The 13,673-nt window shown below is 44.4% G+C and overlaps 1 protein-coding gene across 1 annotated transcript in view; it reads left to right on the forward strand.

Moving 5' to 3' along the window:
* The first annotated feature begins 10,770 nt into the window (after window positions 1–10,770).
* The window catches only part of RAMP2 (receptor activity modifying protein 2), a 686,741-nt gene continuing 683,838 nt past the window's right edge, over window positions 10,771–13,673 (forward strand). The window contains exon 1 of the mRNA XM_082272639.1: window positions 10,771–10,948. Within this exon, the coding sequence (XP_082128765.1) occupies window positions 10,894–10,948 (55 nt within the window). The 5' untranslated portion in view covers window positions 10,771–10,893. The remainder of the gene's footprint in view (window positions 10,949–13,673) is intronic.

Here is a 13,673-nt window from a genome sequence, read left to right on the forward strand (position 1 = left end):
TAGAACTGGTCCCGAACCCCGTGCTGGGTTGGACAATAAGTTCCCAGGATGCACAAAAAGGAGTCGCAAGAACCTGCAAATAGATTAATCTATTTGCAGGTTCTTGCGACTCCTTTTTGTGCATCCTGGGAACTTATTGTGCACAAGCCAGGTAAGCTTAAACAAGACGTGGTTTATTTTATTCCACAACAGAAATAAAGCTTCCAGCAGCAAACAGTTCAGAAAACAGGTATAACTTAAAAGTCCACTTAACTCCAGCATAAATGGTAAATGATAATACGATACCGGCTTTTGGCAGGGGCTTGTACCCCAGGTATGCAGTCCCAAGCAGCCGCCAAGTCTCCAGCCACCATGCAGCAAACAAACACGCAGCCCAGTCTCCCAGGTGTATCTCCAGCTCCTACTCTCCCACCCCCACTGACACTACTTCCTGTCTTTAAGAGCTGTTCTCTCTGGGAGAGGGCTTAACCCTAGCCTTCCTGAGATCCCATACTTCCCTTACAGGGACCACAGTCCCAATTTTGGTGCAATGTAACATCCCTCCAGGACCCAACCTCTATGACCTCCACATATCCCCCCCCCCCCCTCAGGAGAGCGCATTGGCATTCTGATGCTGTCTCCCGGGCCGATGCACTACCATAAAGTTGAATTCCTGGAGGGACAGGAACCACCTCGTCACCCTGGCATTGGTCTGCTTGTTTTGTCGCATCCAGGTCAATGGGGCATGGTCGGACACCAGGCGAAACTTCCTACCCAGCAGGAAGTAGCGCAGAGAGTCTAGTGCCCACTTGATGGCGAGACACTCCCGTTCCACCACAGCATAGTTTCTCTCTGCCGCTGTCAGTTTCCTACTGAGAAAAACAATGGGGTGCTCTTCCCCATTGACCACTTGCGACAAGACAGCACCCAGTCCAGCATTCGAGGTCTCCGTCTGTACTACAAACTCCCTGGAAAAATCCGGCGCTACTAGCACTGGATGCTCACACAATGCTGTTTTAAGCTTCTGAAAAGCTTCCTTGGCCTCTGCATTCCACGTTATCATCATGGACTTCCTCCCTTTGTTAAGTCCGTCAATGGGGCCGCAATAGTAGCAAAGTTAGGGACGAACCTTCGATAGTAACCGACTATGCCCAGAAAGGCCCTGACCTTTTTTTTTTGTTAGGGGGCGGGGCCAGTTCTGGATGGCTTCTACCTTATTCATCTGAGGCTTTACTAGTCCCCTACCCACAATGTGCCCCAGGTACTTCGCTTCCTCCATCCCAACAGCTGACTTCTCTGGATTTACAGTAAACCCTGCTATTTTCAAAGAGTCTAGGACAGCCTGGACCCGAGATAGATGGGACTCCCAATCAGTGCTGAAAATGACGATGTCATCCAGATATACCGAAGCGTATCGTCCATGGGGCCGTAATGTTTTGTCCATAGACCTTTGAAACGTGGCTGGGGCGGAGTGTAAACCAAACAGCATTCTTTTATATTGCCAGTGGCCTTCTGGAGTGGAAAAAGCAGTTTTTTCCCTGGCAGCCTAGGTGAGGGGAATCTGCCAATACCCTTTTGTGAGGTCTAGTGTGGTAATATACCGGGCGGGACCCAACCTCTCAATCAATTTGTCTATCCGGGGCATCGGATATGCGTAAAATTTTGAGACTTCATTAAGTTTTCTGAAGTCATTGCAAAATCGCAGAGTGCCGTTGGGTTTTGGTACCAGAACGATAGGACTTGACCATTCACTCTGCGATTCTTCAATGATGTCAAGTTCCAACATTCTTTTTACCTCTTCAGACACCGCTTTCCTATATGCTTCTGGGATGCAATAGGGCTTTAAGCGGATTTTTACATTGGGCTCTGTAACAATGTCATGCTCAATTATGTTGGTTAAACCTGGCAATCCTGAAAACTTCTCTTTATTTCTCTGCAGGAATTCTCTCACTTGTTGGCTTTGGGACTTAGTCAGAGTGGCAGCAACATGCACTAGCTCAACTCCTGCAGGGTCCTCTACAGTGACCCCTACCACAGCGGATACCTGATCTCGGTCTCTCCAGGGTTTTAGCAAATTCACATGGTAGATTTGGTAGGGTTTCCTCTTCCCAGGTTGATGTACCCTATAATTCACATCACCAACTTTTTCCACCACCTCAAATGGACCCTGCCACCTGGCCAAGAATTTGCTTTCTACTGTGGGTATTAACACCGCTACCCGGTCTCCTACCTGGAACTGTCTTATCCTGGCGGACCGGTTATACACCCTCCTCTGGGCATCCTGTGCCTTTTGGAGGTGTTCCCTTACCAACGGCATTACTTTTGCCACCCTCTCTCTCATTTGGGAAATATGCTCCACTACAGTTTTGTGTGGTGAGGACTCACTTTCCCACGTTTCCTTCACCATATCTAGCAATCTGCGGGGTCTTCGCCCATACATTAGTTCAAAGGGCGAAAAACCTGTGGAGGTCTGCGGAACCTCCCGGATGGCAAATAACAAGGCCGGGAGCAACATGTCCAAATCTTTGCCATCCCTCTGGACCACTCTTTTTAGCATGGATTTTAAGGTCTTATTAAACCTCTCAACAAGGCCATCTGTCTGCGGGTGATAGACGGACGTTCGCAACTGTTTGATCTGGAAAAGTTTGCAGAGGTCCGCCATCACTTTTGACATAAACTGGGTGCCCTGATCCGTCAGGATCTCTTTGGGCAGCCCAGTGCGGGAAAACATATGAAACAACTCTCGGGCAATAGCCTTAGAGGTTGTTTTCCGTAATAGGACTGCCTCCGGATACCTGGTTGTGTAGTCTAATACTACTAATATATATTGGTGTCCCCTCGCAGATTTTACTAAAGGCCCCACCAGGTCCATAGCAATCCGCTCAAACGATACCTCAATTATAGGTAAGGGAACTAAGGGGTTCCTATAGTGTGACACTGGTGCTGTTAACTGACATGTGGGGCAGGAAGCACAGTACCTCTTTACCTCCGCCTTCACGCCTGGCCAGTAAAACCGGTCAGTTATTCTGGCCTCTGTTTTCTCCGCCCCCAGGTGTCTGCCTAATGCGTCATTGTGAGCTAAATCGAGGAGCCTTCGCCGATACGACTGGGGAACCAGCAACTGTTCAATAATTTCCCCTCGGCTTTCAGTCACTCAATAGAGCAAATCCCTAATGAACGCAAAGTGCAGAAACTTCTGTTCTGCCCCTGGTATTTGTGGGACTCCATTCACCACTGAGATCTGTTCTAGGGCATTGACTAAAGAGGGATCCTGTAACTGGCGGAGCTAAATGCCCCTTTGGATATATCCAGGTCTGGGTGCACTGGTCTGGGGGAAACCACCCCTTCAGATTCCCCTTCCCAAGGGGAATCTGCAGTGGGGAGAGTTCCTCCTCATCTTCCCCCAACATGACCTGTAACAGAGAGTCTTCCCCCCCCTCAGGGGTCAACTCGGGTTTGAGACCTGAAACATGAACGTCATCAGTCATATCAACATTTACTATTATACCACTACCACCCTTAGGTGTTTCAAAGCTAACGGGGTGTGTTGTGGGCAGTTCTGGACCGGACCCCTGAGACTTTAGCCCTTCAGGCCCCACTGTCTCTAGTTCACTGGCCGTCCAGGTAGTCCACTCTGCACCTGGTTCCATAGTTCAAGAATAGTGGACAATCCTGCCCCACTATGATATTGTGGATTAAGCTGTTTACCACCCCTACTTCCTGTGTCACTGAGGTGCAACCATAAGAAACAGTCACAGGTTCCAAGGGGTACTCCCTGGTATCCCCATGGATACATACCTGAAGAGTCTTACTCACAGGGCCGAGTCTCCCGATCACTCTAGTGTGGACCAGTGTCACCATACTCCCGGAGTCCAGTAATGCCTTGGCAGGAAGGTGGTTCACCCAAATCTCGCATTCAAACTGTCCTGCTGTTAGATCGAGATGGGTGGTACATGCTAGTTGGGCATAGAAGGAGACTCTCCTGCCCACCCCACATTCCATGGGCTCCTCCTGAAGCGGGCACTGTGCCCGGGTATGGCCCAAGGATCGACAACGCCAACACTGTATGTCTCGCATTTGGTTGCCAAGGGTCGATCTCTGTGGATTTGGCGAAACTGAGGCAGGGATGCATGTTCCCAGGTCTGGTAGGGCTCCCCTCCTGGATGCTGCAGCTGGTCGTCCTTCCCTTGATGTGGGTTCCCGTCGCTTGGCAGGTCCGAGCAGATCCTCCACCACGGTATACCTTTCAACCAACTCCACCAACCGGTCAACTGTTGCAGGGTCTCCATGGCTTACCCAGCGTTGAAGGTCATCCGGCAGAGACCGCAGGTACCTGTCCATCACCACCCGTTCCAGCATTTGTGGGCCAGACAACGTTTCTGGCTGCAGCCATTTTTTGACCAGCTGCACCAGTTCATGCATCTGAGACCTCGGTGGGCGGTCAGGATGGTACCTCCAGCGGTGCACCCTTTGGGCCCTAACGGCTGTAGTCACCCCTAGGCGGGCCAGGATCTCAGCCTTCAGCCGCTCATAGTCTTTGATGTGTTCCGTTGGAAGATCAAAGTAAGCCTTTTGTGGGTCACCGGTAAAGGAAGGGGGCGATGATGCCAGCCCATTGGTCACAGGGCCATCCCTCTCACTCCGCTATCCTTTCAAAGGTAAACAGAAAGGCTTCTACATCATCATTTGGCGTCAGTTTCTGTAAAACATGGCTGGGTCTCCCGGCTATTTGGTTGCCAGGGCCAACAGCTACTTGCTCTCGTCCTTGAGCTAGCTGTTGTACTGCCTCCTTTAAGGCCGCCACCTGCGTTTGTGTAGTCTCCTGCTGGGCTGTAAGATGGGTGACCAGCAAGCGGGTAATCTCCTGCTGAGCTGCAGTGGCTTGCATTAGCACCTTGACAACCTCCTCCATGTCTTTTCCTGCTGTAAGACTTCACCCAATACATGCAAATGGGTACACTGTCTCTTTAATGTCAGTTTGCAAATTGGCTTTTTTCTGTTTAAATGCACTGCCCACATCTTCCACCAGTTGTGATATTTGGGGGTGATAGCTCCAAGGGATCACGTGCACAAGCCAGGTAAACTTAAACAAGACTTGGTTTATTTTCTTCCACAACAGAAATAAAGCTTCCAGCAGCCAACAGTTCAGAAAACAGGTATAACTTAAAAGTCCACTTAACTCCAGCATACATGGTAAATGATAATACGATACCGGCTTTTGGCAGGGGCTTGTACCCCAGGTATGCAGTCCCAAGCAGCCGCCAAATCTCCAGCCACCATGCAGCAAACAAACACACTTGTTTTTAGCAGCCCAGTCTCCCAGGTGTATCTCCAGCTCCTACTCTCCCACCCCCACTGACACTACTTCCTGTCTTTAACCACTTAAGCCCCAGCCCTATTTCGGACACTTTTTGTTTACAAGTTAAAACCAGTATTTTTTCCTAGAAAATTACTTAGAACCCCCAAACATTATGTATATTTTTTTAGCAAAGACTCTGGAGAATAAAATGTCGGTCATTGCAAAACTTTTTGTCAAGCGGTATTTGCGCAGCGGTCTTTAAAACGCCATTTTTTTGGAAAAAAATTGAAAAATCACATTTCACTGCATTTAAAAAATACTAAACAGTAAAGTTAGCCCATTTTTTTGTATATTGTGAAAGATGGTGTCACGCCGAGTAAATAGATACCCAACATGTTACGGTTTAAAATTGCGCCCCCCCCCCCTGTGGGATGGCGACAAACTACGGTCAATAGAGATCTCAATCTGCGACGCTTTAAATTTATGAAACGGTTACCAGTTTAGAGGTAGAGTGTAGCTCTTTTTTTTAAATTATTGTGCACGCTCTGGCGATCGCGGCGATACCTCACATGGGGGGTTTGAACAGCGATTTCATTCGCGGCTCGACTTGCGTATACGTTTTTTTTTGTGCACGAGCTAACGGTGACGGGGGCGGTGAAATTTTTTTTTTTTTTTCCTATTTATTTTTTATTTTTTTTAAACTTTATTACAGTTTTTTAAAAAAAAAAAAAATCTAATCACTTTTATTGCTGTCACAAGCAATGTAAACATCCCTTGTGACAGCAATATGTGTGACAGGTACACTTTATGGAGGGATCGAGGGTCTAAAAGACCCTAGACCCCTCCACTACACTTCCCTGTATGCAAAACGCCGAAAACGGCATTTTTGCATACAGCCGGTTTTTAAATTTGCCGCCTTTTGCAGTATAGTAACCCGGAAGTGACGTCATGGACGCCGCCTCCGGGTTACGTCATCGGAGCCCCGATCGATGCCGTTTCCGGCATTCATCGGGACTCCATCCAGCCGGCGGACGTCCCGGCTGGGTGCTCGGGGCTCCCGTGGGACGGGAGCCCCGGGCAAAGCCACGGAAGGCGGCGGGAGGGGGGGGACATCCCCTCCCGCCCCCCCCGGGTAACGATCGTGCGGCTCCCGAGCCGCATCGGTCGTTACCGACGGAAAGCCGACCGTCGGCTTCAAACCACGGTACCGGGATGATGCCTCTAACTAGAGGCATCATCCCGGTATAAACCCGCAAAGTGTACCGACGTATCGGTACGTTGATATGCGGTAAGTGGTTAAGAGCTGTTCTCTCTGGGAGAGGGCTTAACCCTTGCCTTCCTGAGATCCCATACTTCCCTTACAAGGACCACAGTTTAAATATTGGTGCAATGTAACATCCCTCCAGGACCCAAACCTCTATGACCTCCACAATATATATATATATATATATATATATATATATATATATATATATGTATGTGTATATATATATATATAATTCACTGCTGATATGTACTAAACTGACCGATAGATACTGAATGGCCTGCTATCTAATCAATTGTCCTATATATAGAAAGAGATCAATATAGGGTATACTGAGCTGACCGATAGATACTGAATGGCCTGATATCTAATCGATTGTCCTATATATAGAAAGAGATCAATATAGGGTATACTAAACTGACCGATAGATACTGAATAGCCTGATATCTAATCGATTGTCCTATATATAGATAGAGATCAATATAGGGTAAACTGAACTGATCGATAGATACTCAATGACCTGATATCTAATCAATTGTCCTATATATAGACAGAGATCAATATATGGTATATAGTCTATGGTATATACTGCACTACTGATTATACTTCACTATCTGATCTCTTAAGTTGTAAAAAGCACAAATCTCTCTCACTGCCTAATTCACTGCTAGCATTGTCTCAAATTAGACTACACTGCACTGTCTGTTAAACTGCAAATGACTGTCCTCTCCCTGCCTCAATCACATTCCTCTCCCGGTCTAAATCACTCACTATCTCGCCCGCACAGTCATACTACACTGTGCGAACAGCCATTATATAGTGTGGGGAGTGTACTTAGCCCCTGAGTCATGATTGACTAAAGGCAGCCTGCCTTTGTCCAATCATTGCAGAGTTGATTTGATTGGCCAAAGCATGGAGGTCAGGGTGCATGCTTTGGCCAATCACATAATGCACTGCTGGCGCCACGTGGGCGCTCTAATTTCCCACGAAGAAGCACATTTGTTCATCATTCGACGAATGAGCGTACAGCCAATGTTTGAGTCAAACTTACGTTCGACTCAAACTCGAAGCTCATCCCTACTCAGAACTAAGCTCTGTTCTGACAGCTCCGTGAGCAGAGAGCTGCTGATTGTCAGTCAGCAGCTCTCTGCTCTGCCTCCTCCTTGCTCAGTGGAGAGCTGGGCTGTGGAGGGGGCAGTGCGGCTGGATCAGGCTCTCAGTGGCTCGCTGAGTGGCTGAGCCGGGTGTCAGTCCAGGCAACTGGCAGATCCCAACTTCCACTGTCTTGATGACGTGGTGCCAGGACCGACTTCTCTGACATCAGCAGAGAGCAGACTTCAGCCTGCTCTCTGTTAAAAATGGGTCACAGGAGTGCAGAACAAACTGCACTCCTGTGATCCATAGGAGATGTACAGACAAACGAGCTTTAGCTGTACATTTCCTTTAACTACCGTAGTTTGCCACCATTCCAAGAGTGTGTGCAATTTTAAAGCACCTAGGGGAGAGGATTGAGTCACCCTGTCACTACACCGTTGCAGCATGCTATTGCACTTGAATTTCAGCACCTGAGCACTTTACCTTATCTTCAGCTATCTTCACTGGCCACTTGCTGAAGCATTTATATAATTGGACTGCTACATTGTTTTTGGACTGGCACCATTTATTTATTACTCTTTATGAACTCTATGTATTTATTCACTTCACGGGGTGTTTATATTGTATTATAGAGTTGGACATTTTATTTATTTATTAATTCACGTTGAGCACTTTAGTATACCAAATCTGCGCTGTTCATTCTTGCATTTACATTTACAAAATCCTTTTGATTTTACGCACAGCAGCACTTTTGGAGACACTGATATATCACCATAGCGCAGTTTAAATTTTTTTCGTTTCACACAATTTTAAAGCGTAACATGTTAGGTAGAAAAAAGATAACACTATACTAGTGTATCTCCCCGCGCCTCGGAAAAGGTTTTGATTAAATATAAGATAAAAATATAAAAATATGTGTGTAATTAGTGAGATATAAATATAAAAATATATATTGTGTGGCAGCAGCTGTAGATTTAAAATGGATGATAGAAAAATAGCCTAGGCTATATACAGCGCTTACCGCAGAAAAACAATTAACTTAATGTATGTGAACAATGTTGAAAACGTATCTTTACAGTATAATTGAAAACACAAATCAATTAAACACATGAAAATTAATAAGAAGTTCCAAGGAATTGATAAATAGATAAATAAGTATTTTCCGGTGGTGATCAATATATGTGAATAAAATAAATGTAAAATTCAATAAATAAAGTATTTTCAAGTGGTGATCAGGCGCAAAGTATTTCGTGTTCAATAAATAAAAGTTTGTGACTTTCGTGATGTGGATTCCTCTTTTCCTGTGGCTTGTGGTAGAAATAAATGACTTACCAGAATTGTTGGGTCCTATGTGCTGTATAGCACTAGGACCTACAGCGCTTGGAGGCCATTCAGGCCGGATTGGGGATCCCCTTTGTGGATGATCCTGGTGGGATACAGGTTAGGTTCCTCCTTACCTGATCTCGATCCTCAGGATATGGGGTTAAAAGAAAGGCTCCAGATAGTGTATTATCGTTTTAAAAGTTTATTCATCAAATATTCATAAAAATCGGAGCGAAGAGAGACTCAAACTCCAAGTTTGCAGGCAAAGAAACCGCTTACAAACACCTCCAAGCAGAGTGGCGAGCGGAGTGTTCCGGCTTGCGTTCCACATGGTACGTAGCGTGCTGACGTGCGTTCCACAACCTTGACGCGCTTCGTCACTTCCTGTGACGTTTTCGCTCCGATTTTTATGAATATTTGATGAATAAACTTTTAAAACGATAATACACTATCTGGAGCCTTTCTTTTAACCCCATATCCTGAGGATCGAGATCGGGTAAGGAGGAACCTAACCTGTATCCCCCCAGGATCATCCACAAAGGGGATCCCCAATCCGGCCTGAACGGCCTCCGAGCGCTGTAGGTCCTAGTGCTGTACAGCACATAGGGCCCAACAATTCTGGTAAGTCATTTATTTCTACCACAAGCCACAGGAAAAGAGGAATCCACGTCACAAAAGTCACAAACTTTTATTTATTGAGCACGAAGCACTTTGCACCTGATCACCACTTGAAAAGACTTTATTTATTGAATTTTACATTTATTTTATTCACATATATTGATCACCAGCGGAAAAGACTTATTTATCTATTTATCAATTCCTTGGAACTTTTTATTAATTTTCATGTGTTTAATTGATTTGTATTTTCACTTATACTGTAAAGATACGTTTTCAACATTGTTCACATACATTAAGTTAATTGTTTTTCTGCGGCAAACGCTGTATATAGCCTAGGCTATTTTTCTATCATCGTAACATGTTAGGTACCTATTTACTCAGCGTAACATCAACTTTCACAATATACAGAAAATTTGGGCTATTTTTACTGTTTCATTTTTTTTTTTTTTAACAACATTTTATTGAAGTTTGTCAAAGTAAAAAGCACAGTGCAAAAGTTTAACAGGGAGAGACGTACACAAAAATATATATATATATATATATATATATATATATATATATAATGTTTTGGGAGTTCTAAGTAATTTTCAAGCAAAAAATACTGCTTTTAACTTGTAAGAAACAAATTTCAGAAATAGGTCTGGTCTTTAAGTGGTTAAGGTAAATTGTTGATTCAAAAGAAACTGAGAATTTCAATACATATCTATCGCATACAAAACAAGAAATACCAATGTTTATCGATGTTTATTGAATATTTAGAGGAGCAAATTATGATGCAAAATAAGGAGTGTAGTCACGTCTCGGTGAACTGAGCCTTCTTTTCATTCACGTTACTCCAAGTGCACTGAAAAAACTTTTCCATGCTATATTTCAGGAGGTTTACCAGGCTTCCTTGCTTTTAGAATTTGTGTCAGATCTTGAAACAATATAAAAACATCACGGTCTTGTTTAGGAAATGAATGATTAGATAAATGTGCTTGCAGTCGTTTGGCTCAGCCAGAAGACTTTAATAAATCAACCTCTCCCTTAATATGTGACCCAGATGCTGAGCCCCAAATCGCTAAACTGACAGTAAACTGACAGGGCTCCAGCACACAGTGGAGGTACAGTAAGCCCCTTTCTACGCGTCACGTCATATATGTTCAGTGACGGCTTTCCCGGTGGGAGGTCTGTTTCTAAGGCAGTGCTGAGTAATCTCATTATTTACACGAATTCTGTATTTGTGCAGGAAAGGGCTCCGCTTCCTGAACTGCTGTTCTCTTTTAATTCCCACTCAGCTGCTTTTGCTGTGTTAAAAAACTAGGAGAGAGAGAGAATGGAGAGTGGAATTCTGTGCATGCTCACAAGCGCGCTGTGCCTGTTCACTTGGGGTAAGCTTGTTGTTCCGCTATGACTTCTCTTTCATTTCTAAGTAGATATGCTTGCACATCTGTTTAATGTAACCTTTTTTTTTGGTTGCGTTCCTTGATCGAATTTCCTTGAAACCTGAGATGTAGGGGAAAGGCATCTCCAGAAACATTTTAAAATCATCGTTAATGTACAGCTTTGGAGGACTTTCCCTTTCCCTCCCAATGTGTTTGCTAATCAGTTAAGTTTCTTAGAGTTTATGTAGCCTTAGACTTCGCTGTTGGAAGATAAGAAGCACACAAGGTTGTGAAAGCGTTAAATTGTCTGAAACTGTCACGTCTTTGTGTTCCAGAAGACCTTTCCCCTCAGGAAGACTAACAAAATGACACATTTGTATTGTTCTCTCAAGCTGGTAAACTCTCCAAAAGAATCACAGAGCTGATTTTAATTATTGTTGTTTAAAAGGCTTGTTTTCTTGTTTGCATGAACTTGTATACAGGATTGGAATTGCAGAACCACATTTCCATGCTTCGCTGTGTCCTAGCAGCCTTTGAGTATTGTTTGGTAATTACCCTGCATTTGGCTAGCTTTTCTTATTGGGTTTGTATTGAAAGAATGCTGGTTAAGGTGGGACAACTGACACTTACCCACAAGAAATATATTTTGCCATATGCTTGCTATACACATTATGGTTCACCTCCAATCGCTCCTACATTTGGTCATTTGAAATTATTTATTTATTTAAGGTATTTATAAAGCGACGACAATTTATGCAGTGCTTTACATATATATTTTACATTCATATCAGTCCCTGCCCCTAAAGGAGAAGTAGGGCCAAAACTAATTTGGCCCTACTTCTCCTGTGAGTGACCCATATTCAACTGACAGCAGGCTAAAGTCCACTGTCGGCTGACGTCACTGAGCCCATCCAGGCTCTGAAAGGATCCCGATTTTAATGTTACTGAAGTGACCTACTGAGTCAAGGTGGGGGCAGAGACAAGGGGGGTCCCGCAGCTGCAGGAGAGGTGCGAGGGCCTTAGAATTGCCCCGGGGGGGCGCATTCAGCCCACGAGCATTGTGTTTGACACCTGTGAATATAGCAGAAGGAGAAATGCAAAGCTGGAAGAGATGCTGTAGGAAATGATTAAAGCAGTATTAAACCCAAAAGCAAATATTAATTACATTGCAACTTACCAATTCTTAGCTGTGATAGTTGCATTCGTTTTCCTTTTAAGCTTTCTTTCCCTCATTTTCACCACTTGATCTGGCAAGTATATTTGTTGTTTTTTTCAAAAGAACAAGCTCTCCTGCAGATGTAGCTGTTAGAGCAATGAGGCAAACCATTTAGTACTGACAGGGGGGCTTACAATGATAAGCTTTCATTAACTTATGTAAAACCTTATCCCAAAAGGTGCTGTAACTGCTTATAAAGTGTATCTATATCTGCTAGTACATCTAACACTCCCCTAACTAATGCAGCCACCACATCCAAAAGATTGGTAATCTGCAATCAATAAAATTTTTGGTTTTTGGGTTTAATACCATTTTAAGGTAATCGACTGAAAGGCCTCCTTACATTTCATGAACACTATCCATAGATAATATTTTTATTGTGCAATGTATATACAGTGCATCACTTTATAATTGGTGTTTAATGCAAGGTAGGATAAGCCTTGGTCTATTAGCCATAATTACAAATCAACAATGTAAACTAATTGAATTTTAGTGCTGTATTTCTAATAGCTTATTCTAACCCCTTCTCACCGACTGCATGCGGCCTCAAGAAAGTGGGTACGCATATTTGTGTACCAGTGTTTGTGCTGACCAAGATCTACGGGTCTGGTACCAGGACTCCCAGTTGCCAGGCACCTGGTCTCTGTGATAGCCTCTAAATTGGCTATTACAGGCACAGTAAATAGGTACCTAACATGTTACAATGATAGAAAAATAGCCTAGGCTATATACAGCATTTGCCGCAGAAAAACAATTAACTTAATGTATGTGAACAATGTTGAAAACGTATCTTTACAGTATAAGTGAAAATCAATCTCAAATCCTAAAGTGATTTTAAATGTATTTTTTTTTTTTAAATAACAAACATGTTGTTTTATGCAATGGTTTTCTTGTATTTCCCACTGCTGCATCTGGCTTCTCCCAACTGTTAAGTGCCCCCATAGCAAGTCACTTGCTATAGGGTCACTCATGCAGGCTCGCTCACAAGCCAAACTCTGTGTGTCCATTGACATACAGTGCAGCTCAGCCCCCTGCTCACTGGTCAATGGCTCCAGAAAGCCTGAAAAAAGTAATGCAGCCATCACATCTAAGAATTTGCAAGCTGCAATATAGACACAGCAAGAGTTAATTGCTTGTTTGGTCTAGCGGTTCTAAAGGCAGAAGGTTTTTTTATCTTAATGCATCTTCTATGCATTAGGATATAAAACCTTCTGTGTGCAGCAGCCCCCCTACTACTTACCTGAGCCCCATCCTAATCCAGAGATCTTGCACGAGAGACTCGGCTGTCCGGGACTCTCCCTTCTGATTGGAAGAAACACACAGTGGGCGCCATTGGCTTCCACTGCTGTCAATCAAAGTGAGCCAATGAGGAGAGGTGGGGAGCCGAGCCGCAGGTCCATGTCTAAATGGACACACAGAACAGCGGCTTGACCCGGGTGCCCCCATGGGAAGCTGCTTGCTCTGGGGGCACTGGACAGGAGGGAGGGGCCAGGAGCTCATAAGAGGCCAAACTAA

This window comes from Pelophylax lessonae, assembly GCF_965119305.1.
Source record: "Pelophylax lessonae genome assembly, chromosome: 11".
Lineage (NCBI taxonomy): Eukaryota > Metazoa > Chordata > Amphibia > Anura > Ranidae > Pelophylax > Pelophylax lessonae.